Source organism: Salarias fasciatus, chromosome 12 (assembly GCF_902148845.1).
Source record: "Salarias fasciatus chromosome 12, fSalaFa1.1, whole genome shotgun sequence".
NCBI classification, from domain to species: Eukaryota; Metazoa; Chordata; class Actinopteri; order Blenniiformes; family Blenniidae; genus Salarias; species Salarias fasciatus.
The window spans coordinates 12,331,029-12,356,016 of NC_043756.1; the positions used below are offsets into that span (position 1 = coordinate 12,331,029).

Below are 24,988 nucleotides of genomic sequence, written 5' to 3' on the forward strand. Positions count from 1 at the left end.
CTCTCTTCTTTTCCACTCCATAAATCCCATTTCCATTCTCAAACACTCACATGAGCACAAAGCGCTGTTTATGTTTTACTTTGAGTGAGGAGTACTGTACCTTGCGAACTGGAAGGGTCTGGATGAAGTCCGTGACGGCCTCTCTGGTGGACGGCAGTCTGTACTGGCCGTTGGGCTTGTTCTTGTCGCTGCACACCTTGGCAAGCATCATGTTTGGTGCAATTCCTTGAAGATTGGAAAGTGTATTTGTTGGTAACAGCTCGTATAATGATATACAAAGTTCAGAAAAAAAAAGTTTATACTTCAAGTCACTTGCAGTTACATTTTGAATTCATTTAGAAGAGGAATGGGAATCTATAGAAATATAGAAAAATGAATCTATAGAATATATAGAAAAATAGGGACCACAGTGAACATCACAGTCACTTTGCCCTCACCTGCACTGGCGGTCAGCATGGTCTTCTGTTCAATGCGGAATCGCATCTCTCTCACAGCCTCCTCAACAGACGTCCCAAACACCTCACACTTAGCCCCAGCATCACAGACGTCTCTTGAGCCCGGCAGAGAGGGAGATGAGCTTAAGCTGTCCTCAAAAAGTACTGGAGAGAGGTCCTGCTCCTCTGTCACTGCCTCTTGGGAAGTCTCGATCTGTCCTTCATCTTTACAGAGAAGAAATGGTTCATGCAAATTACCTGAACATCCAACAGACATAACCCACCACACTGTACATTCATTGACATTTTTGTAAGAAGGAGCCCTGCCTGTGGCGAGCCGCCCGCTGCAGTACTGATGTGTGCGTGACGACTCCGGCCAATGTTGCCTCTGTTCCACGTGGTCTGTGAAATCTAGATAGGCTTCATCCAGGCTAAGTGGCTGGAAGTGAGGGTCGTAGTCTGCAAAAATCTCTCGGATCTGAAAGAAACGAAAAAATAAGAAAAAAATTAAAGGGTCTTTGGAAAATAAGCTACAGAATGAATACTGTGAATTTCATTGCATCTGTCTTTGTTTGATGTGGTTCACACCTCATTGCTCACAGCTCTGTATTTATCAAAGTTGACTGGAACAATGACCAAGTTTGGGCAGAGTTTCTTTGCAATGAATCCAGGCATCGCTGCACGAACTCCGTATTTCCTGGCATGGTAGTTAGATGTTGACTGAGGAAAGAGTGCAGTACAAATGAAACACTTCTGGATTGCATGTGATTTAAAGCCAAATATGTGAAATGAGTAGAACTTCACATGCAATAATTAAATGATTGTGAATTAATATTAAGAGAGTACAGAATCTCAGAGTAAGCTATAAAATCCTGCCAACAAATCATCCATACTTGAACCCACCAGCATGCTCATGGATCCTACAGCCATCGGCTTGTCCTTCAGCTCAGGACAGTCTCTCATCTCCACAGCAGCATAGAAAGCATCCATGTCCACGTGAACAATCAGACGACTTAGATCTCGACTTTTCTCCAGTGATGAAGCCATCCTGTCCACCTTCACAGGGAAATATGAAGACAAAGGTTTTTGAAATATGTTTTCCTTCAGTTAAATATAGTTGTCTGTAGTGTCACCCGGCATGAGAAAACCAAAGCAGGAACATGCCATACTTGAACTTGTGCTGTCTTTAACTGCTGCTCGGTGATCTGTGCCTTCTGAAGCAGCATCTTCTCAATACGTTGATTCACCTGCTGCTCTTTCTTCAACTCATTCTCATAAAACCTGGATCCCTGCAAGAAAAGGACACAGACAAAACAAATATATCCTTTCAAGAGTGTGGCTTTCAAGGAAACAGTTCTGATGGATGTGTTTCAGTCCCTTTTTTGTTCATTTCTGTGTGCCATTAATTGGTAGTGGTAATATATTGTTATAAAAGGTTTGGGTAGATGTGTAAACACATCCGACATCTGATTCAAAGCTAAGCATCTTTCATTTGTACCTTTGACGTCTCCATGATGATATTGTTGATCTTGTCCCTGTCAAGCCCCTCCATACCAGCCTTGTTGTCATTGAGCGCCATCCTGGAGAGGAAGCTCTCTTGTTTGGTAGATGAAGCTCCATTCTCCATCCTGAGGACCAGTCTCTTGTCAGGAGAACCCTCGGTTGTGCTTGAGTCCTGTTGAAGTCCCGTCGAAGTCCTGTCAACTCCGTGTTAAACCCCCTTATATGAGCCCGGCTCAGATAAGCAAATTGTATCCCCTCCTCCGGCTCATGAGGAGAAACCCAGATCAGAGTAAACCGAACAACTCAGCTGTCTACCGTTCATGTCTCTACATGTTTTCAAAACAGTAACGAAAGTAATTTTGGCGCCACTTCCGCATACGTCACGCAAAAAGGAGGTCAGATGTTTTTCCATAGGATTGTGAAGGACGAGGTCCCGCCTATTCTGTTTTGATTGGTTAATATGATTTTTCAGAACGAGTAGGAGCCAATCAGAAGCAGAGTAGGGCGGGTCATGATGCTGCCTCAGTAGTATTTGTAATATTAACGATTCTCATCTCGATTCTATGCAACAAACGTTTCTTTCTGATTGTGTAACTTCAGACAGCACTGTGTTCACTGAACCGAGCTGGACTGAATTGAATTGAACAGTTTCATTGTGATTATTATCACTATAAAGTGTTAAAAAAAACACAGAAATTATACACATAATAAAGATATGAAAATACAAATGTGTATTCAGTAAACAAATGGGCTCTTTAGATATGAGAGGCCTTGCCGAATCTTGGGTATAGTTATCCATGCTCATAGTAATATTCACGAAAATGTGTAAGTTTTGTCATAATTTGATTGATGCAAATCTAGAAGCTGAATTCAGTTTGTGACTATAAACACATGTATCAACTTGACAAGCTGCTCAGTTCACTAGAGGAATATTTTTTTCTGAAAAGCACCAGTTTTCACAAACCTGCAGTACTGTTTTTTAACAAATATAATATCAACTTTTCTTTCATTTATTCAAATTCAAAGCAACAACCAGGTACACAGACTGAAACTGCTTTGACAAAGTAACAGACCAACAGTCAGTGTAGGACAAGTTACTTTTAAAAAGTAATTTAATACTGTTTCTGTGTGATGACGTCATGTAGAACTCTCCTGACTGAGTTGGCAACAATGTATCGGTTTTAAAAAGAGGCATGATCTAATTGACCAAGATATGCAAACTATATGCAAATCAGATGATGACGTCACTTGGAACGTTCCTGGCTGAGGAGTTAGCAACAATGTATTGTTTGATAGCGATGTTAAAAAAACAACAGAATAATGTGCATAATATTTAGTTTAATTACTAAGCATTTAATCTAAATTTTATCATTATTCAAATTATGCACTTTCATTTAAATTGTTATGATATTGTAATATATAAACTTATTATTCATTTCAGTTAAGCTTTATTTATATAGTGCCAAGCAAAATACAATCATTTCTAGGCACTTTTACAGATAAAAACACAACAGTTCCACATGAGCAAGCATAAGTGACTGGTGAAAGGAAAAACTCCCTTCTAAAAGGTAGAAACCTTCCTTATAAAGGCTGGGGTGGGGACTACAGGAGAGAGAGAGGGCACACACAGGTTAGTAGCTTTCATGGTCTCATGAGACAGGTGCCATACCTTCTCATGACTTCACAAATATTAGAAATTATTCATTTAATCATTGCTGATCCATAATTCCAACAACTGACAATGGGGACAGGTTCCCAGTTACAGTGACAATCCGGACAGGGATCAACTTCAATTTATACATGCCAGAGATGGGTGAAACGTGTTTCCAAACTTTGTGTTGTTTCAACATAGCCATTTATACTAAAAGTCCATGCAAATTTATTTAATTAAAAACCTGACTGATAATGATTACAAGAGAGAGAGAGAGAGAGAGAGAGAGAGAGAGAGAGAGAGAGAGAGAGAGAGAAAGAGAGAGAGAGAGTGTGTGTGTGCGTGTGTGTGTGTGTGTTCTCGTATTTCTATCCTTGTTGGGGCCAAATGTCCCCACAAGGATAGCAAAACCTGAAACGACGTGCCTTGTGGGGACCTTTTTCCGGTCCTAAGTAGGAGAAACTGTGTTTTCTTGACCATGTTGTTGTTACTGAAAAAAGTAAAAGTGCAAAAACATTTCTTTAGTGTTAGGCTATGTTGTGGTGTGGGTTAGGGTTAGGGTAAGGGTCAGGGTTAGGGGCTAGACATGAATGGGAGTCAATGGACGGTCCCCACAAGGATAGAAATACAAGACTGTGTGTGTGTGTGTGTGTGTGTGTGTGTGTGTGTGTGTGTGTGTGTGTGTGTGTGTGTGTGTGTGTGTGTGTGTGTGTGTGTGTGTGTGTGTGTGTGTGGCCCGTCCCCTCTACGCAGCAGGTACACAGTGAAGCGTGGCTGTAGCTCCTCCCCCTCCGACCCGACTGAACGCAGGCTAGTACTCCGTCCTCTGCTACAGCTAACTGAACTGCGGAACCACAGCGGCGGCTCCAGCCCGCTGCCCCTCATCTTTCCATGGGAGTTCAGGTGTCGCGTTCACACGGATTCCTCTCTTCTTCTCCGTTTTCTTTTCAACCGACTGCCGCTGATACTGCAGAGGACACCCGTCACAAGTCGGAAGTTGTGCTGGAGCGAGCTAGTCGCGTCGTTTGACAGCTAACGCTAACTAAGTTAGCTAGTCTCATTGGTATTCGAGAGCAGTTTCAAAACAAAGCCCGCAAAACGGAGGAACTGAGAGCCAGCTGATCCCAAACAGCCCGATCCAGACGAGCTAGCTCGGTTCAAGTCCTAAGATAGGTTACGCTCTCCTGCTGCTTTTTGACCCTCATTTATTGCCTAATTAACATCATTTTGCCGACGTGGGGCTAACTTTAAAAGACTGTCAGCTGGTTTGTCACGTCTGAACGGTGATCTAATCCACAGCTAGCGCTCGGCTGCTGTTGAATACAATCAGGTTGAAGTTTTCCTTTAAACTTGGATTCAAATGTCCGAAAAGAGTTCCTCATCGGATGAGGATGTGGACCCGGAATCCGGCCAGCCCGTGGAGCTCGGAGGCATCTTGAGCAAGGTAACTTTAGGTGAACTAGGTTCAGTGTTTGCTCCAAAATATCATGTATGAGACGCTGTAAAACCAGACAGCTCGTCTAAAAGTTGCTTTAACATCACTAGTAAGATTCATCAGATGACTTTATTGCTACATGTATTAAAAAATGTGTTGATTTGATTCTACAGCTGAGTGTTTACTGTCCCTCTTGTTTGTTTACAGTGGACAAATTACATCCATGGGTGGCAGGACCGATGGGTGGTGTTGAAAAACAATACTCTGAGTTACTACAAGTCTGAGGATGAGCGGGAGTACGGCTGCAGGGGGTCCCTGTGCCTCAGCAAGGCTGTCATCACAGTAAGCGTTCACCCTGGCATGAGGAATGGACATCACTCCTCTGCTGTCTGATGCACAAATAGAAAGCACAGCGAGCTTTTTGCACCTGTTCAGCATTTCAGTGAGCAAGTCCGGGAACCAGGAGATACTTCCTGAAGGAGAATATTTTAATCCTGCCTGTCTTTATCATTGGCACAGCCTTAGACGTATTGACTTCACTGTGATTGTGGGGTAAACATTAACTTGTAATGAGACTGTTATTATGAGCATAAATAGGAGTGAAACCGGTGGGTTTTTTTTGCACACAAAGGCTGTCATGCCACAGCGGTTTTATGAGCGTGCTCCCAAGCCTTTACCTCTCTTCCTATTATTGCATACCTGAAACTGGTGTTGTCCTCAGTTCTAGATCGAAACGCTGACCACAAACTGCTGTAGAGATTGGAGCTACAATCGTATGCGGGCCCCATGTTAGAGAGATAAGCTGAAATCCCACACCCTGGTTAAATATTCACTGCTCTCTGAGCATGCCGGCACTAAGTACAGAGGCCAAACAAATGGTTTTACCGTGATTTCTTGAGTTTTGGGCAGTAGGATCATATAAATCACACCTGGATTTAAACCATAACCAATTTTTTACTCGGTGACAGTGTTTGTGTCAACTATTTTTATGCAGCTTCACACAGCAGTTGGTATTTTTTTATATTGTGTCTTAGTAACCTCAGAGTGAACAGTTTTATTGCACATACTGGCTAATAGGAGTGGAGTGACCCGCCCGCCCAGCCTCTTCTCCCTCCCTGTCATTTCCTAAAGATCCAAAGCCAGTTCAGTCCGAGGAGACTGTGCTATGAGGGCCCAGGAATGCAGAAACAAGCCCCTGCTTCTTTTCTTGCCTAATATTAGTCTGTTACACACTGTATCTACTGACATGCATGAGACTAGACTACAAGCCCAACATTCAGGAACTGTTGCTGTCTGCATTCCTACTGCAGGCCAAGGTTCATTATCTAAAAATCACGCCAGTTCAAGCTCCTTTTTGTGCATGAATTATAGTCAGCATTTGTTGTGCCTGTTATTTTTCTTCATTTCAATACAATCCTGTATACACGAACACACTGCTTTTAAAGTGTTTTCAATGTGGCACCTTGCAGGAGAACTTCAGTCTTTGTGCTGCCGCAGTTATCAGTGTTTAACTGGTAATCTCCTCTTTCCTAACTCTGAAGATTTCACTGTCCTTTACTCTGGAAAGAAAAAGCCAATGCATCATGGGTATAATGCAGTGCTGACGCAAGGGTTTAGAGAATGTTCTTGTCCGAAAGAAAACGTTATAAACGTGATTGTAAAGCAGGAGGTTTATGGTCTGTGCCTGATACAGCACAATAATAAGAGAGGCTGGATTTCTCTGACCATTCCCCATCACGCCTCGATGCACTTGAGGTTACATTGTACTCTCTTCTAAGTGAGCTATTAGGACTGGAGGGCATTTTTTTTTCCTGCACCTGTCTGAGTTGAAACATTTGTATTAGGATTTTGGTCACCATCACAGACAATAAATCTCTGCATTTTAACTCGTTTGATGCCCCACCAGGAAGAATCTGCTGTATAAAGTCATACGTGGTGATGGCACTGAGTGTTCAGAGCTGGAGTGTATGTTTCCTTTGTCAGGGGCAGTAAATAAGTAACCACATGAGAGTCATTCAGCAAATGAAATTAAACCTGGCCAACATACGGTTAAGTCAGCTGACAGCAGCTGTATCCATTATTCTGCTATCGAGAACAATGGGGAGGAAACACACAGACTCCAGCCAACTGCGTCTTATTTCTCATTTCGAACTCTTGCGGGGTAGATCTCTTCTCAGTCGGGTCCAAATTCCTATCTCAGAGGAAACGGGGGAATTCTTTGTTGCACGTGTTTGGGTGCCTAAGGCGGTCAGTGGCTGGAGCTGGGTGCGGTGCGCTGCGGAACAGGGGAGTGCAACAGTTGAAACATTGGGGTCAGAAGTAGATGGAGAGGTTACGATGACCCAGGCTGCTGGAGCGGTCGGTGTTTTCGCGCTCGCACAGCTTCAACGCGGTCATTTGGGAGGCGCGACTGCAGACACAAAACATCAGTTTTCAATTAAAATTCCAGTTAATCGTGAGGCATCTGCTTGCCTCGAGCCCGTATGTGTCCAGAATATGTCGCTGCCAGGCAGCCAGTGTCATTCAGAGCGGATTTCTAGCAGGACTTAGTTCCAGTGGTGGAAAATGTATTGCATTTAATGTATTTTTTCTGACATTCATGTGTTTGTTTGAATTATTGGGATTCCCTGACCTCACTTATAAGTTTTCACGAGGCTTCTTTCTCCTTTCTGTTCAGCCTCACGAGTTTGACGAGTGCCGTTTTGACATCAGCGTGAACGACAGTGTTTGGTACCTCCGAGCCGAGGACCCTGAGCACAGACTCCAGTGGATCGACTCGATAGAACTACACAAGGTGAGTGTTTTCTTTCCAATACTGATTTAAGGCTTTTCTGCGAGCTTCTCCTTGACATCTCTGTTCCGCTTGTCATGTAGACTTCCGATGGATTACGTGTATTTGTAGGAATTATGCTTCTAAAGCGAAGAATCAGAACAAATCTTCTCATGTTACATTGTGTCAGCGTCTTAGTCCTTAATAAATCCTTGTTTTGGGGTTTTTTTTTCTAATCATCCACTAAAACTGTCGGGCGGTATTATTCACATTTTTTTAAGTATTCGGGTTTAATTTCAGGCCATTTTCGAGGCTCACAGGAGCTAATCTGTTTTGTTCTGTGAGCTGGGTGTGGCTGCTCCAGGATTTGGAGTCACACACATACACACTCACAGCACTTCACTCTGGGAATTTGAGGAATCTTAGGAGTGAGGTGTTGAGGTGGGGGTATCCCCTGTCATCAGATAGTAGGCAGCTGCTGACTGTGAAAGGACACAGTGTGTGTAATGCGTGGCTTCTCACCATAAATGCGCAATGCAACAGATTGAATGTGGCTCAGGTTGTGTTTAGGTTTGTTTCTGCTCTTTGTTGGTGTCTTATTAGTTGAGGAGTTGAGTGTTTATGTCAGGCTTTTTCTTTTCACGATCGAGTTTTATCTTAACGTTTATTCAGATAAGTGTCAAGTGAAACCCATACAGTGGATCCTGTTCTGAATGTGTTGCAGCCTGAGGACCCAAATACCTTGATTCAATATTGAGTTTGTCTCATGCGCATTTCAGATTCTCTGAATTGTTTGATGAGTTCACTTATCGTAGACACTGGCATTGAGATCTTGTTTCCTGTTACAGGCCGCAATATTTCTCAGTTGTTTTAAAAGTTTTTTTTTTTTTTAACCTGTGCTTATCTTATTTCTGAGAAACTCAGCTTCTCCTAAAATCCCCTTTATTTACCGTAGTTCTCACTGATCTGTTGCCAGTTCCATTGCAACAGTTTCAGATAGTATCACTTTTAGCCTTTTGTTGCTCCGTTACAGTGTTTTTTAGAAATTTTCCATGGGATTATGAAATGTCAGATTTTTTTCCACCTGCGTAAGTGTTCAATTGCAAATGAGGCTTGCAAATTATTATTGATATTGATGTTTCCTGAATCACTTCCCTGTGATTGTTTGCTGTGCTTTTCCACTGAGATGAGGCCGTTGGTTCTGCTGAGTGTTTAAAGCGTGAGTGCGACTGACCGCAGGTCTTTAGTCCATTAACGATGGTGTGAGAGTATTTTAGGGTTAGGTTTGCGTTGTGACCTAAAGTAACCTCTGAAAGCTTAATGCAGCTCCACCTGCAGTATACTGCTGCAGGCGGCGTGTCAGATGGACACAGGAGGACCTGCGAGGTGTGTCTTTCACCACCGCATTGTCACTGAGGACGGCAGTAATCAGTCTGTCCTGTCCACATGAATACGGCCTGTGGGTTTTTTTTTTTTTCTTTCTTGATGTTGAAAATAAATGTATTGTCAAATGTGGGAACATGAACATTGAGGCATGGAGAATATTTTTCCATCTTACTGAAGAAAGCGTATGTTTTTGTTCAGATTGCGAGTCACTTTTTTTAGAGTTGTTGCAGAAATACATGTTGTTTTCGACTGGATTAGCATCAGCTTCCATCTGCTGTAAATATGCTTTAATTTGGGATTCGAAAGTCATGATTACAGCTTTTAAATCCACTTTGTATTTTCATTTTTACAAATACATACATGTGTCATTTGCTTTTCTGTAATAACAAATTAGGTTTGTTGGGGGAGAAATGTTTTTGTGCAGGCCCAGTTATATTTTTATGCGTGGATGTGTTTGTGTTGGCGGTGGGAGAAGTCTTGCTGAATGTAGGGATGCTTTTTTTTTTTTTTTTTTTTTAAGTCTTGTTCTCACGGAAACATAAGTTTAAGAGGAGGGTGCATCTAGATAGAAGAATTCAGATTGACAGTGCTTTACAAAAATGTAGAGGAAATATATTGAAACAGAGCGAGGTGTTTGTCCACTGGCTACTTAAACAAACCAGCATGGGGTCGTTCTCATCTCTGGTGCACTTCTGATTGGATGCTTCCTGCTACCGGCTCCTCGATCTGGGTCTTTCCTGGACTGAGACAGAGCCGTGCTTCTCGTTCCCTGGATGATCTGGAGACAGGATCACAGGAGGTCAGAGAGATGGCGGCTTTCTGTCTGTTTGCACTGATGACTTCGGCGCTGATCATCACACTCGGGCATGTCGGATGTTGGCATAGAGCAGTCTGAATCCGGTGATGTTGAGATGAACGTCTGATTAGAAGAGAGGTCCTCACAGCTTGTGACAGAAGCATGTTGAAGTTCGCCACAGATTCAGGGCTGAAAGGCGAGAGAAAGATTCACTTCCCCTTTCCAGGGTTTCAACGGGGCCTGACATGAAAACATTTTGTGACACAGTACTTCAGTTTCTCCATGAGTCAGGAAATATCTTCTTTTCAGGACCTCAGAACCAGTCTTACTCCTCAGTATGTCGAAGGAGCCTGAATGACGGCGTTCGTGTTGCTGGGGTGTGTAGACAAAACATTGGGTAACATCTCTGTCAGCTCCTGCTCTGTTGTTTTTGGCCACATCAGTCCTTCCCATTCTGACTTGCCTGGTGGTAGATTCCCCTCATCTTGAGAAAGAGCTTGTTGCATTTCATATATTTCTCTCGTTTTTTTAGACTTCTTCTGCATCCTTGTTTGTTTATTCTGCCCGTTGTGCGACGAGCCTCCCTGAGCTCTGAATTTAATCGGACTCAGAGGGTCGATGTGGGAGGAGAGAGGGGAAAGCCCCTGTTTGCAGTCTTGCTCTTCTGCCCCGCCCTCATTAAACTCAAGAGTGCAGTCAGTCGGATATCAGTAAGTCAGAACAAGAAGAGTCCAACAGGACGAGATCAGAGGATCCAGGCAAACGTTTTTGCGTCCCTCCCACTCTCAGCCTCTCTCTCTCTCTCTCTCCCTCCCTCTCTCCCTCTCTTTCTGTCATTATAAACAGTAGGCGGCTTTCCTCGCCTTTTTTATTGGTTCATTACACAAACAGCCCCAGACAGTCCACATCTCTCTCTCTCTCTCCCTTTGATGCATGCACTCATCGTTCTTTTGAGCCCGTTCTCTCTTTCCTTACTCTCCCTCGCAAACACAACCAGCCATGGCTGCTTGCCCTGTGACGGATGCCGCACATAAAGACGTCCAAGACGAAAAGGTCTCCCATGTCAGGGTGTGTGATCTGTTTCATGCATGTATGCAGCAAGGGTGGAGGAGATGTGTGTGTGTGTGTCTGTGTGTGTGTCTGCCTCTGTGAGCCCGTGTGTGTGTGTGTGTGTGTGTGTGTGTGTGTGTGTGCGTGTCTGCAGAGGAACCGACTGAAAGCAGACTCTGCTGCCTGCCTTCGCTCTGCCGAGGACTCCGCTCTCCCCTCCGACGCTGCGTCTTCGGCTTCAAGGAGCAGCCTCTCCTTTTCTCCTCCGGTCGCTGTGGAGCAAATTACTACTTTTTCCTCTTCCTACCTTTTTGCTTTTCTTGCTGCAGCTTTCTTCAATCTAGATGAGTTGAGCCGACCCCGTTTGGCATATCTTCCCCACCTCCCCTTTGTCTCAAAGTGAGGTGTGTCCAGGGAAATGCGAATTGTGGATTTAAGCTTGTGACTCTGTCAGGTTGGGGGAGCGCCGCCGGGCCATGCTGGGGCCAGAAAACCGCCAGGACTGCAGCAGTGTCCTGCTCTGCTTTGGCTGCTGGAATGGCCGAATGGTGGGCTTATAGCATGTCGGCATGCTGCTTGCTCACTTTTATTAATCGCTGTTTAATTTCCCTGCTCTTATTGTGATATGAATGAAAACTGCACATGACCCGTTTTTGCCACACGCTGCATATGTTTTATTCCTTTCTGCAATTTTCCACTTTGATTCCATCTTCTCACCACCTTTTATTATTAAACACCCCTGAACGTCAGTCCTCGTCATCACCGCTATCCGACGGTGAAGCTTTTAGTGCATGGCTGTGTGCAGAGGTGGATTTTTTTTCTCCAGCAGAAGCTTTCAGATGTTACTGTAGGCGGTCACCTCTCATTATCATTAAAAATCCTCAAGGAGCCCGTTGTTGTTGCGCGTGTGGGTGTTCGGTTTGCATGGTTGTCACGCAGCTGACCAGGTGCATAAAGATGGCACAACCTGCTGTGGTCACAGCTTTGGTCCAGGTCTACAGTCTTGGTGAGAAAACTGGAGAAACAGTGGAAGCCGTTTCAAGTCGAGTTGCACAAGTTTGGGTTTCATTGCTTAAAAAGCAGGAAGTCAGGAGTATGATGCTAGGTTGAGGTTTGTTTTTGCAACACAATTCAGTCACTTATCTTGTGGATACAGGAGCAGCAGAGGGTTTGACTACAAAGGGAGCGGCTGCATCATGCATTTCAATCAAAATATAAATCGGAAGTTTAAGTTGTTCAGAAATATTGGCCATAAATAGGGTTCCAGGTATGATTTTCTCATAATTATTACACTTTTGATAAATGCATGTCATGTGTTATTGCTTGTAGTTTTTGTGTCCTTAAGGTCCTCAAATCTGGTCTTGTAGTCAACTAATAGTTGAATAAAAAGTTATAAATAGAACCAGCTATAATTCCACATTTAGTGAAAAGTGAGTGTTTGTTACAGCCAAAACCTGCACAGATGAAAATACAGTTATGGAATCGTTTATAAGAGCTGTAAAGAAATGCCGTCCTTGTTGCTGTCAGAACATCGATGTTTGTGGAGGCTTGCTGCAGCCGGAGGGCTTCGTAGACGTCAAGTCTCAGCCGTCATTGGCCTCTGCAAAACGACCGACGCAAAATAAACATCCAGGGCATCCTGGTCTGCTACTTGCTTCTGATTTCAAGTGGAAAATGCAACGATGTCTCATATTTTATTGATTTTTTTTTTTCTTCTCTGCACTGTGACCAGTCACAGTCCAGCATGACAACAGGAAAAAAAAGAAGAAAAAAAACCTGTTGTTTTGTTTATGTAACCAACAGTTATGTGGACTTCAGCCTCTCGGCGTGTGTCAGCTCTCAATAATTGAGTTCTCGCTCTTTGCATCATAAAATGGCACTTCATTGGTTTCAACAGCCTGTAAGTGTTAATCGCAGCTTTTAATGAAGACACGCTGCAGTTGCTGTCAGTCTGTTCACATTGAGTTCTGTTAAATTTTAAACTGGGTTGGGTAAATGTGTTAATAATAAATAAGATCTATTTGTATTTGTTACACCTGGATGAGTGGGAGGGAAGGGTTAACTCCGATCGACACTGATGAGTGTGAACACTGGGGTCCTGTTTTGTGTTGGTCTGTCGGTGAGCAGTTGTGCCCTCAGCTCCTGAGCTGTTCGCCAGCGTTTCGTGTCGATCTGTCACACTGGTGCGAGCGTTGAAAGATCCTGAGAGGAAGAGAGGAATGTACGTGTTCTCTCTCTCTCTCTCTCTCTCTTTCTCTCTCTCGAGGTTGTCACCTGACTCCCTCTCTCCAGACTGCTCACTGTTCTGGAGAAATTCCTACGCTCGCCAGTGTGGTCAACAGAAGCAACTTTCAGCCTCTTGTTACATTTTTGTAATGAAGAGGAAAGTTCGGCGCACCGCCATGACTAAACCCAAGCAAATAGCGTCACAGTCATTAAACCGGTCCTGACTCATATGAAACAATTCAGTGAGCTTTGTGATCAGTGTGTGTGTGTGGCTTGTATTGTGTCATACATTTTCTGCTATCTCACTGTAATATCAAAGATTGTTTGACACACTGTATCGTTAAAATTCTGTCATTTTGCGGAGAAGGCAGGCCCATACATCTCATACTGTTCTCTCTACTTTCCTTCAAAATTCACCGTAAGACCGACTCCGTGCACGTTAGGCCGTGCTGCCATTTCCTCTCAGTGCTTCCCAGCTGTGGTGGCTGGGCTGAGTCGTGATGTGTCCCCTCGCTGTGTGGGTGTCGGCCCCGCTCAGATCCATCTCCCAGCATTACTCACTGCGCGGATTGATCCCACTGTCTAGTTTTGACAAGCCTTCTTGTTGCATCGCAGGTTGTTCAGCATTCTATATGATCTTTCTGATCTTTTTTTTTTTTTTTTTTTTTTTGTCTGTTTGGTTTTGTCTCCTTCCTCTCCGGGTCTCCTCCCGCCTCAGGCCGAGTCTGGTTACGGTTCAGAAACAAGTCTGAGGCGTCATGGTTCCATGTTGTCTCTCACCTCAGCAGCCAGTGCCTTGTCTTCCACGTCCACGTCCTCCTTCAAGGTAAATACCGTCACCAGCAGCGAGTGGATTTGGATATGTTGTCTGATGTAAACATTAAAACAATGATGAATATTTCCTGTGGTGTTTTTTTTTTGTTTTTTTTTTGTGCGGTTGCTGTTCAATCTGTTTTACTTCTGCTTCCCTCCGCACAGAAGGGCCACCGGTTGCGTGAGAAGCTTGCAGAAATGGAAACCTTCCGGGACATTCTGTGCAGACAAGTGGACACCCTGCAGAAGTACTTCGATAACTGCGCCGATGCCGTTTCCAAAGACGAATTTCAGAGAGACCGAGGTAACGGGACAGCCTCTGAACGCCAGCAGGCCGTTTAGCGTGACAATTTTGAAATGGTTGAATGTGTATTTTAGATAATAAAGCAGCGTGGAGGAAGTCGGCCTTGACATTTACTGGCACAGGAAAGCATTTCCAGTCTGTGCATCTTGAACTGGTTTGATGTAGCATGAGAATTGAATCTGAGTGGTAAGACCCATTGAGAAGGGAAATAAAAATCAATATCCACTTACAGCTGGTTTGCGGGTTGTTTAAACTCCATTGCAGATCCTCTCTGTAGTCTCTGGATTTACTTTCTTAGGGAGGTGAAAGAATTGATTCTCTAGCAAATATTGTTTGCAGTTTTTGTGCCAAAATCCTGTGCATTGTATTTGTAGGAGAATTTAAAGAACCCAGAATAAAAATTCAGCAGAGAGTGTTGCTTTCAGTGTCTTTAAACAGCTTTGTAACATTTAAGAAGTTTAAGATCCTTAAAACCAAAGAATTTTACCAAGCCTTTTTGACACATTTTACTTATGAGATTGTTTGCTTTGCTGTTCTTCTAGGGAATTTTTCAGGAAACTCAGCAGAGAAAAGCCTCAGAGCCAAATAGAGATGTTATAGATATGAGGCGAGAAACTGTTTCGATACTGAATGATCCATGTAAATTTCTCAGCTAGCAGCAGTTTTTATTGATTTTAGCATTCCTGCAGAGTCAGTGAAAAGATTCAACAAGTTGAGCTAAGGCCGATGTTTTTCTTTTCACCTGTAGTAGAGGAAGACGAGGATGACTTTCCTTCCTCCACAAGACCCGACGGCGAATTTAATCACAACAACAATGGCAGCAAAGAGAAATGTGAGTCTTCACTTCACTGGGTCGTTTCAGTCTGTCTACAGCAAAACGGGCTTTTTGTTTCTCTGGCAAAGCGCAATCATTCATGTGTCTTCAAGTCACTTTTTATTTATTTATTTTTTTGTTCTTCTTTCCGTTCGCGTCAGTGTTTTCCCCCGCAAGTCCCAAAGGAATGAACGGAATAGACTTCAAAGGTGAAGCCATCACCTTCAAGGCCACGACGGCGGGCATCCTGTCCACGCTGTCCCACTGCATCGAGCTGATGGTCAAACGAGAGGACAGCTGGCAGAAGAGACTGGACAAGGTACGGCCCCGGGGCGCCGCTGCGATTATTGCGCAACGTCACTCGCGGCGTGTGAAGCGTGGGCCGTCTGAGCGGGCGTGGCGCTGCTGGAGGAAGTTAATAGCTGCTGTCATTTACTTTCAGGACTTTGATCTATCTGTGAAGAGGTTGAGGTGAAACAGGGTTGATGCATGTGAAGAACAGCTGGTGCATTATTTAGTGTTAAAAAGAGGATTTGTTTTGGAAGAACAGACAGAATACAGCGGTGGTGGTGATGTGGTTCAGATCTGCTTCTTTGTTGTTGAAGCTGTTGTGTGGTTCTTTGTGATCGCATCTGTGTCATGTCAAGTGGTTTCTTGTATTTTTATTATTGTTTGCTCTTCTTTATGTTTTCCTGGGTTCCTACTGGAAAAAAAGCCTTTGGTCAGATTTAAGTCTTAATTTATCTCCCTTGAATTAACGTGAATGTAAAACATTTTAATTCAGCCAAATAAAAGCAAGACAGTTTATAAATCACAGAATTTACAGGTCCAAAATGGATTACAACTTATCTGACACAAATGCTAAGTTTATTAAAAATGCATTTGGCTCAATTATTTCATGAATAAATTTAACATATTTCTTTTTATGGCTTAAGTCCTAATCAATGCAAATTTTTGATATGTATAAATATATATTCCAAAAGTTTTTTGGAATCTGTGTGACACTGATCCGTCGCTCCTTTCACTGACGTACACAGAGTGATCTGTGTCTTTAAAGATTCGCTCTGCATACTTGAATCCTCATTAACCCAGCTGATGCTGTCAAACCAGTTTTGTTTCTTTTCTTTTTCTTTTTTTCTTTTTTTTACCCCCGTGTGCAAAGGCGTGCTGCCTCACCCTGAAACTTCCAAACGCCGGGAACTATTTTCAGTCAGGTAGACTGCCGGAGTGAAAATACCTCAGTGTTATCAGCATTACCTCAGGAATAGCAGTGTTTTCTTATCTCGCTCAGGTTTAGCTCCGCATGTGGAGTAAGGAAATAGGAATTGTAAATCTTTAGCGAGCACACACTGGAAGGACTCAACACAATTCCCTGGACTTTGCACACAGAGCAGCCTTAGAAAATGACTGCCCGGACTTCATGGTCCAGCTTGTGGAAGCCGTCGCTGCACCGGAGGACGGAGCTGCTCAAATGGCAGACTCAGAAATGGATTCCTTTACAGAGCTGCAGCCTCTTCTTTAAAGTAGGTCTCAGTCCGCCGACAGCAGGATCCCCTCCTGTTTATCTTGTGGCTGGTTCGCTCTGTCCACACCTTCCTTTATACTTGCAGCTTCAGTCCTCGTTTCTGCCACGTTTTGCTCTATTTAATTGTTTTTGAGGGGTTTATACTTCTCAAACCACAATTTCATTATTTTCTTCTTTTTTACTGCGTGATTAAGCTCTCTTTTGCGTCGTGGGGTTTAAGTGTAGCCCGCATAGAAAATTCTCCAGTTACATTTTCTCATGAGAGGACAGAAATACTGATGACTTTGCTGTTTCTGCTCATTTCAAGTACTTTAATGTTGAAAGAGTACCTGTTAAACTGGAAGATAATCCTCCCAGTTTAGCTCCCTATTGTTGCACTGACAGCCTGTTGTTTTGTCGGTCTTTTGTGTGGAGTTGGAAGGTATTTTCCTCGAGGAGGAAATGGTACATCGGGCTCTCGGAGCAGCACTGAGCACATCACCCGCGTCTCACAGGCTCATATCTGACAGCTCATGGGTGTGTTTGAATTAAAATGAGGTGCGATTGTGGACGTTGTCATTTTCTTGAAAGCAGTTTATGGTAATCGGATGATCGACTCAAAAGAAACCAGTTTGCACGTTGTTGTGGGCAATGTTTAACAGGAATGTTAACATGTGTCTGCATAAAGCTGTGGCGGTGAATGAATGTGCACGTGGTCTTTTTATGAGACCCATAAATGTTTAGTTCACAAGTGTTTTTTTTTTCAAGGTGAATGATGGCTGTTGGTTCTTTTCATAGTAAACTCAGAATAGTGGTTTTCAGTGTGGAGTAGGAATGTCCGTCTTCGAGCTGGATTAGACTCTTTGTCAAGCCACATGTTTGCCACTTTGGGGCTCCTCTTACTCTGTGTAGATTTGTGAAATTAAAAACCCACCGAGCGAAGCCTGAACAGTTTTTTGGGAGGGGTTTAACAAAGTTTCCTGAAATGAACCACTGCTTTGTTTCCTTTGTGTACAGGAGCTGGAGAAGAGGAGGAGGGTCGAAGACGCCTACAAGTCAGCTGTGAATGAACTGAAGAAGAAGTCACACTATGGAGGACCTGATTATGAGGCACGATGAGATTCTGTGTTTTAAATCGGTTTGAAAAGTTTCTCAAATGACAAAGAAAACACTTTGTCCCGAACTTGATTTTTCAAATAACTGCATATTTAGACTTTTTTTTTTTTTTTTTTTTTTTTTTTTTTATGTTTTTTGTTCTCTGCCTCTTCGCAGGAGGGGCCCAACAGCCTGATCAATGAAGATGAATTCTTTGACGCGGTGGAAGCTGCACTAGACAGACAAGACAAGATAGAAGAGCAGGTGTGACTGAAATCTGATCAGCAGTATTGATTCTTCCATCTCCATCGGTCTGATTACAGTTTCAGCAGTTACTCAAGGCGCTGGTGCCTTCTTCTGTAGTTTTCTCTCTCGTGATGCACTCCTGCACTGTTTGTCCCTCAGAGCCAGTCGGAGAAGGTCAGGATACCTCGACTAACTCCAGTCCCTCCGAACGATGTCTACTCCACCATCGGCACGCACCGATTTGCCAGCAAGGTACGTCGGCTCGCTTCTTAGATTGTTTCTACTCTACATTTTAACGCTAATTTCCTTTTCTCGTGGTTTCAAGCTGCCTCTCCTTTCTGTGCCTTCGGTGTCGTTTTGCAACAGCTCAGCGCTTCATGTTCAAATACTATATTGCATCCATGCTAAGTTAAAAACAAAACCGCTGATTGTGTGCGCCAGAAGATGAAGCTTACGTAACGTCCTCTGATGCGAAGCTCCCTGAGCAGACTTTGACTGTGTCTCCGATCTGCTGCCTCCTTCTGCTCTGTTCTTTCCTGCTTTCTCTCCGGACCCCCTCGCTCTCCGCTGCGCAGCCCCATAGCCACTCTTCCTCCCTGTCCTCCGTTGAGCTAGTCAGCGCGTCAGATGACATTCACAGATTCAGCGCTCAGGTACTGTGCTTGTGTGTCGGCCGGGAGAGGGGGGGCATGCGGATGCCGACGTCCCGCTTTTTTCACGGCGGTCAGAAAGCATGAGGCCGTCCGTCTACTAACATCATGCTCCAGGATTTAAAAAAAAATGAATTTCTCTGGATTCTCAAGGAGTTTTTGACCAGAGTTTGTGCAATGATGCACTGGGATGAAAACGAAAGAAAAACCCGATGGATCAGATATGAGACTCCTGGAGCGATCAGGTTGTCATCAGAAGTTGATGTAATGTTGCATGACTGCTGGAATCCAGTGCAACCTTTCTGTTTCTACCCTCACATTACCCTTTTCCTTCCACAGCATGAGCAGACATGTATCCAGACTGGCTTTGCTCCGTCTTTGTTCTGCATTACTGCGATGTTAAATAACAGCACGAAGCGGGGAAGAAAAGTTTTATAGATTTTTTTTTTTTTTTTTTTTTTTTTCCGTTCCGGCTCAGAGACTGCTATGTTTGCTAGAGGGGGAAAGGCTATTCTATGTTATCACATCCTCCGTGATAAAATGCCAGCGCCATGAGTCCATTACTCAGGATATTAATTATTAATCTTACAGTCAGCATCCCAAAATGCACGTTTTCAACTTTTGCCCCTGGAGGAAGCCCTGTTTCGAACGCGTGCCTTCACATGGGCAGCAGATCGCCAGCCTCTGACGCGGAGTCCATCCATATCTGTCCCATCTCTTAGGTGGAGGAGATGGTGCAGAATCACATGACGTACTCTCTTCAGGATGTGGGTGGAGATGCCAACTGGCAGCTGGTAATAGAAGAAGGAGAGATGAAGGTGAGCGAGGAGGAGAGAAGCTGCCCATGAATCACTTCCCTCCACGCCGAGCTGTGAATATTGAAACATCAGTCACTGCTTTGAAGGCAGCAGATTTGAATGTGGTCGTGGTTCGAGGGAAAAGTCATTCAAAAAAAATAAATCCATTCAAGTTTAGTGGAATCCAGTGAGGCTGTGAAAATGCCTGTAGTCCTGAATCCGCCTCTGTGTCACAGGTGTACAGGAGAGAGGTGGAGGAGAACGGCATCGTCCTGGATCCTCTCAAAGCTACGCACGCCGTCAAGGGGGTGACGGGACACGAGGTCTGCCACTACTTCTGGGACACATCCGTCAGGCTGGACTGGGAGAGTGAGTCCTCTGCCGTCTTATGAACTCCGCCTGACCTCCTCTGTCCGACTGCAACAACCTCCTGAACTCTGCCTCTCTCCCTCAGCCACTATTGAAAACTTCAACGTCGTGGAAAGCCTCTCTGATAATGCCATCATTGTTTACCAAACACACAAGGTAAATCGTCTGTGGCGGCGCCGGAACAGCGGGTCACTGATTTCAGGAGGATCGGCCGCTGAACGTGTCGTGTTGTGTTGCAGAGAGTCTGGCCGGCGTCCCAGCGGGACGTCCTCTACCTGTCGGCCATCAGGAAGATCCTGGCCACGAACGAGAACGATCCCGACACGTGGCTGGTGTGCAACTTCTCCGTGGACCACGACAACGCTCAGGTAACATCGGTGTTCTGGGTTATTAATTTTTTTTTTTTTTGTGTTAATTCACAGCCATATCTAAATCAACTAAATCAAAATCGACTGTAAAGGTTGATACACTTATAAGACCTAAAGTGGAGAACGAAAGGTGACTTTTTTAACGGTACGCTCATATTTTTTAGATGTATATTTTCACGCATAAATTTCTTTTAACACAAAACATTTCAGTGAGTGTAAGAGCCACTTACTCTTCAGTGCTTCATATATTCATACACACTTTTGCATCGTCGGCAGCATCCAGCTGATTAAAGTTTAAGCAGAACAGACATCTCACTGTAAATACGAGCTCCTTTAAAAGCTTTTTAATGGGGAAAAAGAGAAGAAATCTCCATTTCAGGCTAATTAGCCTGCATCTCTCTGTCCATTTTAACTACAGATATTTTCAGATCATTTGCATGTTCATTGTGCTTTCAGCCCACGGTGCGCTGCGTCCGTGCCAAAATCAATGTTGCCATGATCTGCCAAACGCTGGTCAGCCCACCAGAGGGGGATAAAGAGATAAGCAGAGACAACATCCTCTGCAAGATCACCTATGTTGCCAATGGTAAGCGCCGCTCCTGCGTCGAGGGTTTCATATTTCAGGTTTATGCCTGAGGCAGACAGAAGTATCGGAATCAATATTTCTTTAATCTCTTCAAAAGAACCTCAGTGTGAAGATTCATCCTGCTCTGAACGCCAGAACCACAGAAACACAAGGAGATAAGGAGTACATGTATTCTTTGAATGTTCAAGATATCTAGGGGGAGTTCTAGTCATGAGCCGTGTGGATGTAAGATCATGTTAACCTGCAGTAACTCAGGTTGATTAACACGTCCGACTGACAGTCTGTTGTAGAGCTGATAGCCGAGAGCAGAACTGGCAGATCTGTTGTTGTATGTTTGTAATCTGAGTCCAGACTTGAGCCGTTCGTCCTCCATTCACTCCAGATTGTAGCATGAAGTGACTCTGCAGGGGGATCTTCAGTCACTAGAGGCCGTGGGAGTTCATCTGAGAAAAAGATTCTTATCGTCCCGTCTCTCCAGAGGGTCCCTGTTACTGTTTGTGCTGGACCGCCACAGTTTTAAGATTCCCAACTCATGCTGTTCAAGTGTCACTGTCCTATGTGTTTTATTCCGTTCTGACCAAACAAATAATAAATCAATATTTTTTCTGATTTAAATATGTAAGGTGTGTTGGTACAATTGAAACGTTGATGAGGAAAAACAAAGAAAGACAGGATTAACAGTTAAATATTAAAAGAAAAATCAAAGCAGAATTTATCCATAAAAAAAACAGATAAAACAAAATTCTAAATGAAAAAGACACCGATATAAAAGTAATCAAGTAATGTAAAGAAATCCTTCTCGAACAGGACGGTTTGGGAGGTGGGAGGCTCATGGATTTGTTGGACCGGACATGTTTCTGTAGCTTCGTCACACCCGATTCAAATAGATGAAGTGTCGGGGAGACGTGTTGCTGCAGGAGGAGGAGGATGGACTCTATACATTTACAATCCAAATTAAGGAAGCAGCAGCTCAGACGTCCAGCTGCAGCTGCGGTCTGTCTTGTGTCGAAGCAGAAACTGTTTGGCCGTCTGCTGCGGTGTGTCTTTCCACAGTGGGGGATGAAATGATGAAACAGCAAAAATAACATAAGATGAATTTCCTTTCAACAGTAAAAATGCTTCTGTTTTGTCTGTGAAGCAGAAGTGATTTAGTTTGTGAAGGTGTAGAAAGTGATTCACTCTGAGTTTCCATTCAGATTCACGTGATTTCATTTCTCTCGGGCCTCTTCCTGTGCCGAAGCAGTCATTCCCTTCTGGCTGAGTTGTAATCAGTACTGACAGGCCTGTGATGATTCTCTGTTTTCGTGTGGCTGCAGTAAACCCCGGTGGCTGGGCTCCAGCCTCGGTCCTCAGAGCTGTGGCCAAGAGAGAGTACCCCAAGTTCCTGAAGCGCTTCACCTCCTACGTCCAGGAGAAGACTGCTGGGAAGCCCATCCTCTTCTGAACACAAACAGGTATTTTGGAAAATATGACTATTTCTCAGACATTCTCAACATAGAAATAGCGTTCCTCTATGAATTCAGTTTGAGCTTTGAATAAGATCGGGACTCCAGATTCTGGTGTCTTCATCCTGAGCGGTCTGTCGTTTCAGGCTCGCCTGCAGGAGGCGCCGCGTCACTCCGTGTTGAACGTGCCCTTAACGACTACAAGACTTCCTCCTCCTGTCAAGTCAGAATGTGTTTTTAAGGACCACCATATCACCGGGCCGTCCCGATGGACTGCTCCTCCTGACTGGTTTTACGGCTTTAACGCGTCCAGATGTCGTCCCAGCCGGACCGCCTGCTGGCGAAGGGCACATTTGTATGTAAATTGAAAAAATTTCCTACGTAGTTTTGGAATTGTTACCGATTATTTGCTTTTTTTTTTTTTTTTTTTGTAAATTGTTTTGTACATTTCTTATGATTCCATACTTTTTGACTTTCTTGGGTTGGCTTTAATCACTAGTATTACAGCTGCTTGTGTTGCTGCTGCTGCTACAGTAACTAACACGAGAGAAGAAAGTAGACATTTACAGGAAAAAGCTCCGATGAGGTGTTGTACACTATCTCCTCTTTGTTGCCTTCTGCTGTCCCCCTCGTGATGATGATCCTGTCTGCAGTTTCGACCGGGGGCGACGGGGGTCAGAGCCTAAAGCTTTGAGATCTTTATATTTCTAGATTGTTATAAAGTCGCACCGTGGACACAATGTATTGTACAGCAGAGAAAACGGAGCGAGTTTTCAGTTAGTTTACCGATGTGAGAAATGTGAATTGACTGTTAAAAGACTTGAATGGAGGACAGAGGCGGGCTGAAGAAATGCAGAGTGGGAAATGAAGAGTCCAGCAGACACCCTGGGTGACGATTTCAGCTTCGGCCTCGAACAAGGAGTCCTCTCTGTCCTTGAGAGACAAGTGGATGCTTTTCTACACCCAAGGATTCTCTCCATCACCTGCCCCCCCCCCCCCCCCCCCCAACAGCAACAACAAAAGAAGGAAGTTTATCCATTTATGAGTGACAATTAGTCCGGCTTCGGTTTGTTCAGGATCTGGCAAAGTCGTCCGGTGTTGATCTCCACAACCCGACAGTCTCAGTCGTACACTAACATGACATTTCACACACTACAGCGCAGTGGCCTCCCGCCCTTCGACTGATAATCTGCCCCCCGAAATGCCTTAGACACTGGGATGAACCCCACAGCCCGGGTTTCTCTACTGTACAGGCACCAGATGTGCATTTATCAACACTGAAATGAAGCAGGGGGGGATTTGGAGTCAGCATTTCACATCATCTTACCTCAACTTTAAAAAAAAAAAAAAAAAAAAATCTTACTTTAGATGTTTAATGCCATCAAACAATCAAACATTTGGAGTCGACCTGCACGGTTGAGGAAAATCAACCATCAGGTTTTCAGCCTAACGGGGGTCAGAGGTTAACTGGGGAAAATTTTTTTTTTTTGTTTTTTTTTTGTGCTGATGATTTAAAGACCTACACCTGTAAGCGACGTCAGCTGAAGAATGCATTTAGTGTTTTTAATTTTGATATTTGTCTTTAATCTACACACTTTGTATATTTCTAAGTTGTACATCAGAAGTGTTATTATTTGCACTAAATGTATTGCAATTTGACAATGTTCTGTAAATTAAAATTATTACACAGCAGAGTGGCGTCGGCGCGTTGTTTCAACCGCTGGAGATCGAGTTCATTCGTTCAGGGTTTGTGTCAACATGGTGGAGCTGCGACCTACCTGCAGAGTTCTGTCAAGAACTGCAACCCCCTTCAGTTTATCCACTTTGCACTTAATCCAAGCCGTCAGTGAGAAACCCCGAGGGAAGAGCTTTGGTTTTACATTTTATGATATATTAGAATACTGGATGTTTTCTATCATGCAGGAATGAACTCTTATTGTCAGCAGTGTCAGCTTATATATAGAGAAGCGATACACAATACATGAAGCTATTAAATCTAGCATGTCTTCGTAATTCTACAATAAAACTATTATCTTAAAACAATTTCATTTTCATGTTAAGCAGAAAAAAAATCTATATATGAACTGATGATCTGATATATAACACTAGATGGTTGATATATTAATAGAACATATTGTAAAAAGTTAGAGTGCAAAGAAAACATCAGAATATGAAATTGACTCAATATAAAATATGAGAAATATTCTATTGTATTGACAGATATTAGACCTTATTTACACCGTAATATAAAATTCTATTTGTTATGGAAAAACATTTAAAAAATAAGTTACATTTCAGAATCTATAGGAAACCATACAACACTACATCTGGAAGGACTATTCCACTTTTATAGAAAATGTAATAGTGATAAAAGAGCAACTGTGTGCAAACAGCTTCAATACTGATGTGGAATTACATGTTTATTATGGGTAATTGTTTTCCAGGTGCCTGGATTCATTTAGATTTTTTTATATGTGGCATTAAGCAAGACCGCTGCGTTGCAGATGTACTTACTGTAAATGTGTGACACACTGGGGAGTCGTGTCCGTTACTGGAGGCCACTGTGACGTGGAATATATCAACACCAAGCTCCATTTTGCTTCCAAACGTTACACATCCAACAAGCTGTCTGCAGCAGCATCACAGGAATTAAAAGTTCAATAAAATACTGATAGAGTTATAAAGGAGACACTGAATTTTAGCCTTTTATTTATAGGAGTCTCATATATATATATATATATTTATA

The 24,988-nt window shown here is 43.5% G+C and overlaps 2 protein-coding genes and 1 long non-coding RNA gene across 5 annotated transcripts in view; 1 reads left to right on the forward strand and 2 right to left on the reverse strand.

Annotated features, from left to right (window-relative positions):
• The window catches only part of polk (polymerase (DNA directed) kappa), a 6,111-nt gene extending 3,853 nt beyond the window's left edge, over positions 1-2,258 (reverse strand). Inside the window, exons 1-7 of the mRNA XM_030104061.1 lie at positions 1,933-2,258; positions 1,604-1,723; positions 1,338-1,490; positions 1,023-1,154; positions 762-912; positions 438-659; positions 101-225 (exon numbers count right to left, since the gene is read on the reverse strand). Of these exons, the coding sequence (XP_029959921.1) occupies positions 101-225; positions 438-659; positions 762-912; positions 1,023-1,154; positions 1,338-1,490; positions 1,604-1,723; positions 1,933-2,061 (1,032 nt within the window). The 5' untranslated portion in view covers positions 2,062-2,258. The remainder of the gene's footprint in view (positions 1-100; positions 226-437; positions 660-761; positions 913-1,022; positions 1,155-1,337; positions 1,491-1,603; positions 1,724-1,932) is intronic.
• The window catches only part of LOC115397645 (uncharacterized), a 22,066-nt gene extending 10,169 nt beyond the window's left edge, over positions 1-11,897 (reverse strand). The window contains exons 1-3 of the long non-coding RNA XR_003932526.1: positions 11,800-11,897; positions 5,651-5,655; positions 5,582-5,586 (exon numbers count right to left, since the gene is read on the reverse strand). This is a non-coding gene — a long non-coding RNA (uncharacterized LOC115397645). The remainder of the gene's footprint in view (positions 1-5,581; positions 5,587-5,650; positions 5,656-11,799) is intronic.
• LOC115397640 (collagen type IV alpha-3-binding protein) lies at positions 4,401-23,641 on the forward strand. Of its 3 annotated transcripts, XM_030104062.1 has the most exons (18): positions 4,401-5,032; positions 5,231-5,365; positions 7,701-7,817; positions 13,970-14,077; positions 14,230-14,368; positions 15,117-15,200; positions 15,344-15,501; positions 17,704-17,796; positions 17,959-18,045; positions 18,187-18,279; positions 18,603-18,680; positions 19,400-19,495; positions 19,711-19,843; positions 19,929-19,999; positions 20,083-20,211; positions 20,668-20,797; positions 22,114-22,251; positions 22,389-23,641. In XM_030104062.1, exons 1-17 carry the CDS (start codon positions 4,949-4,951, stop codon positions 22,239-22,241), a joined length of 1,863 nt encoding a protein of 620 aa, XP_029959922.1. In that variant the 5' UTR covers positions 4,401-4,948; the 3' UTR covers positions 22,242-22,251; positions 22,389-23,641. The 3 variants fall into 3 exon arrangements, with proteins under 3 accessions (XP_029959922.1, XP_029959923.1, XP_029959924.1); XM_030104063.1 differs by lacking the exon at positions 18,603-18,680 and having other exon boundaries at positions 4,402-5,032; XM_030104064.1 differs by lacking the exons at positions 4,401-5,032; positions 5,231-5,365; positions 7,701-7,817 and adding an exon at positions 11,481-11,573.
• The last annotated feature ends 1,347 nt before the right edge of the window (positions 23,642-24,988 follow it).

What these genes read in the sequence shown, in the direction of transcription:
- LOC115397640 (XM_030104062.1), top strand. Translation starts at nt 4,949, where the DNA reads ATGTCCGAAAAGAGTTCCTCATCGGATGAGGATGTGGACCCGGAATCC. An exon ending in ACTCGATAGAACTACACAAG is followed by an intron (nt 7,818 to 13,969) that starts GTGAGTGTTTTC and finishes CTCCCGCCTCAG; the next exon opens with GCCGAGTCTGGTTACGGTTC. An exon ending in TAGAAGAAGGAGAGATGAAG is followed by an intron (nt 19,496 to 19,710) that starts GTGAGCGAGGAG and finishes TCTGTGTCACAG; the next exon opens with GTGTACAGGAGAGAGGTGGA.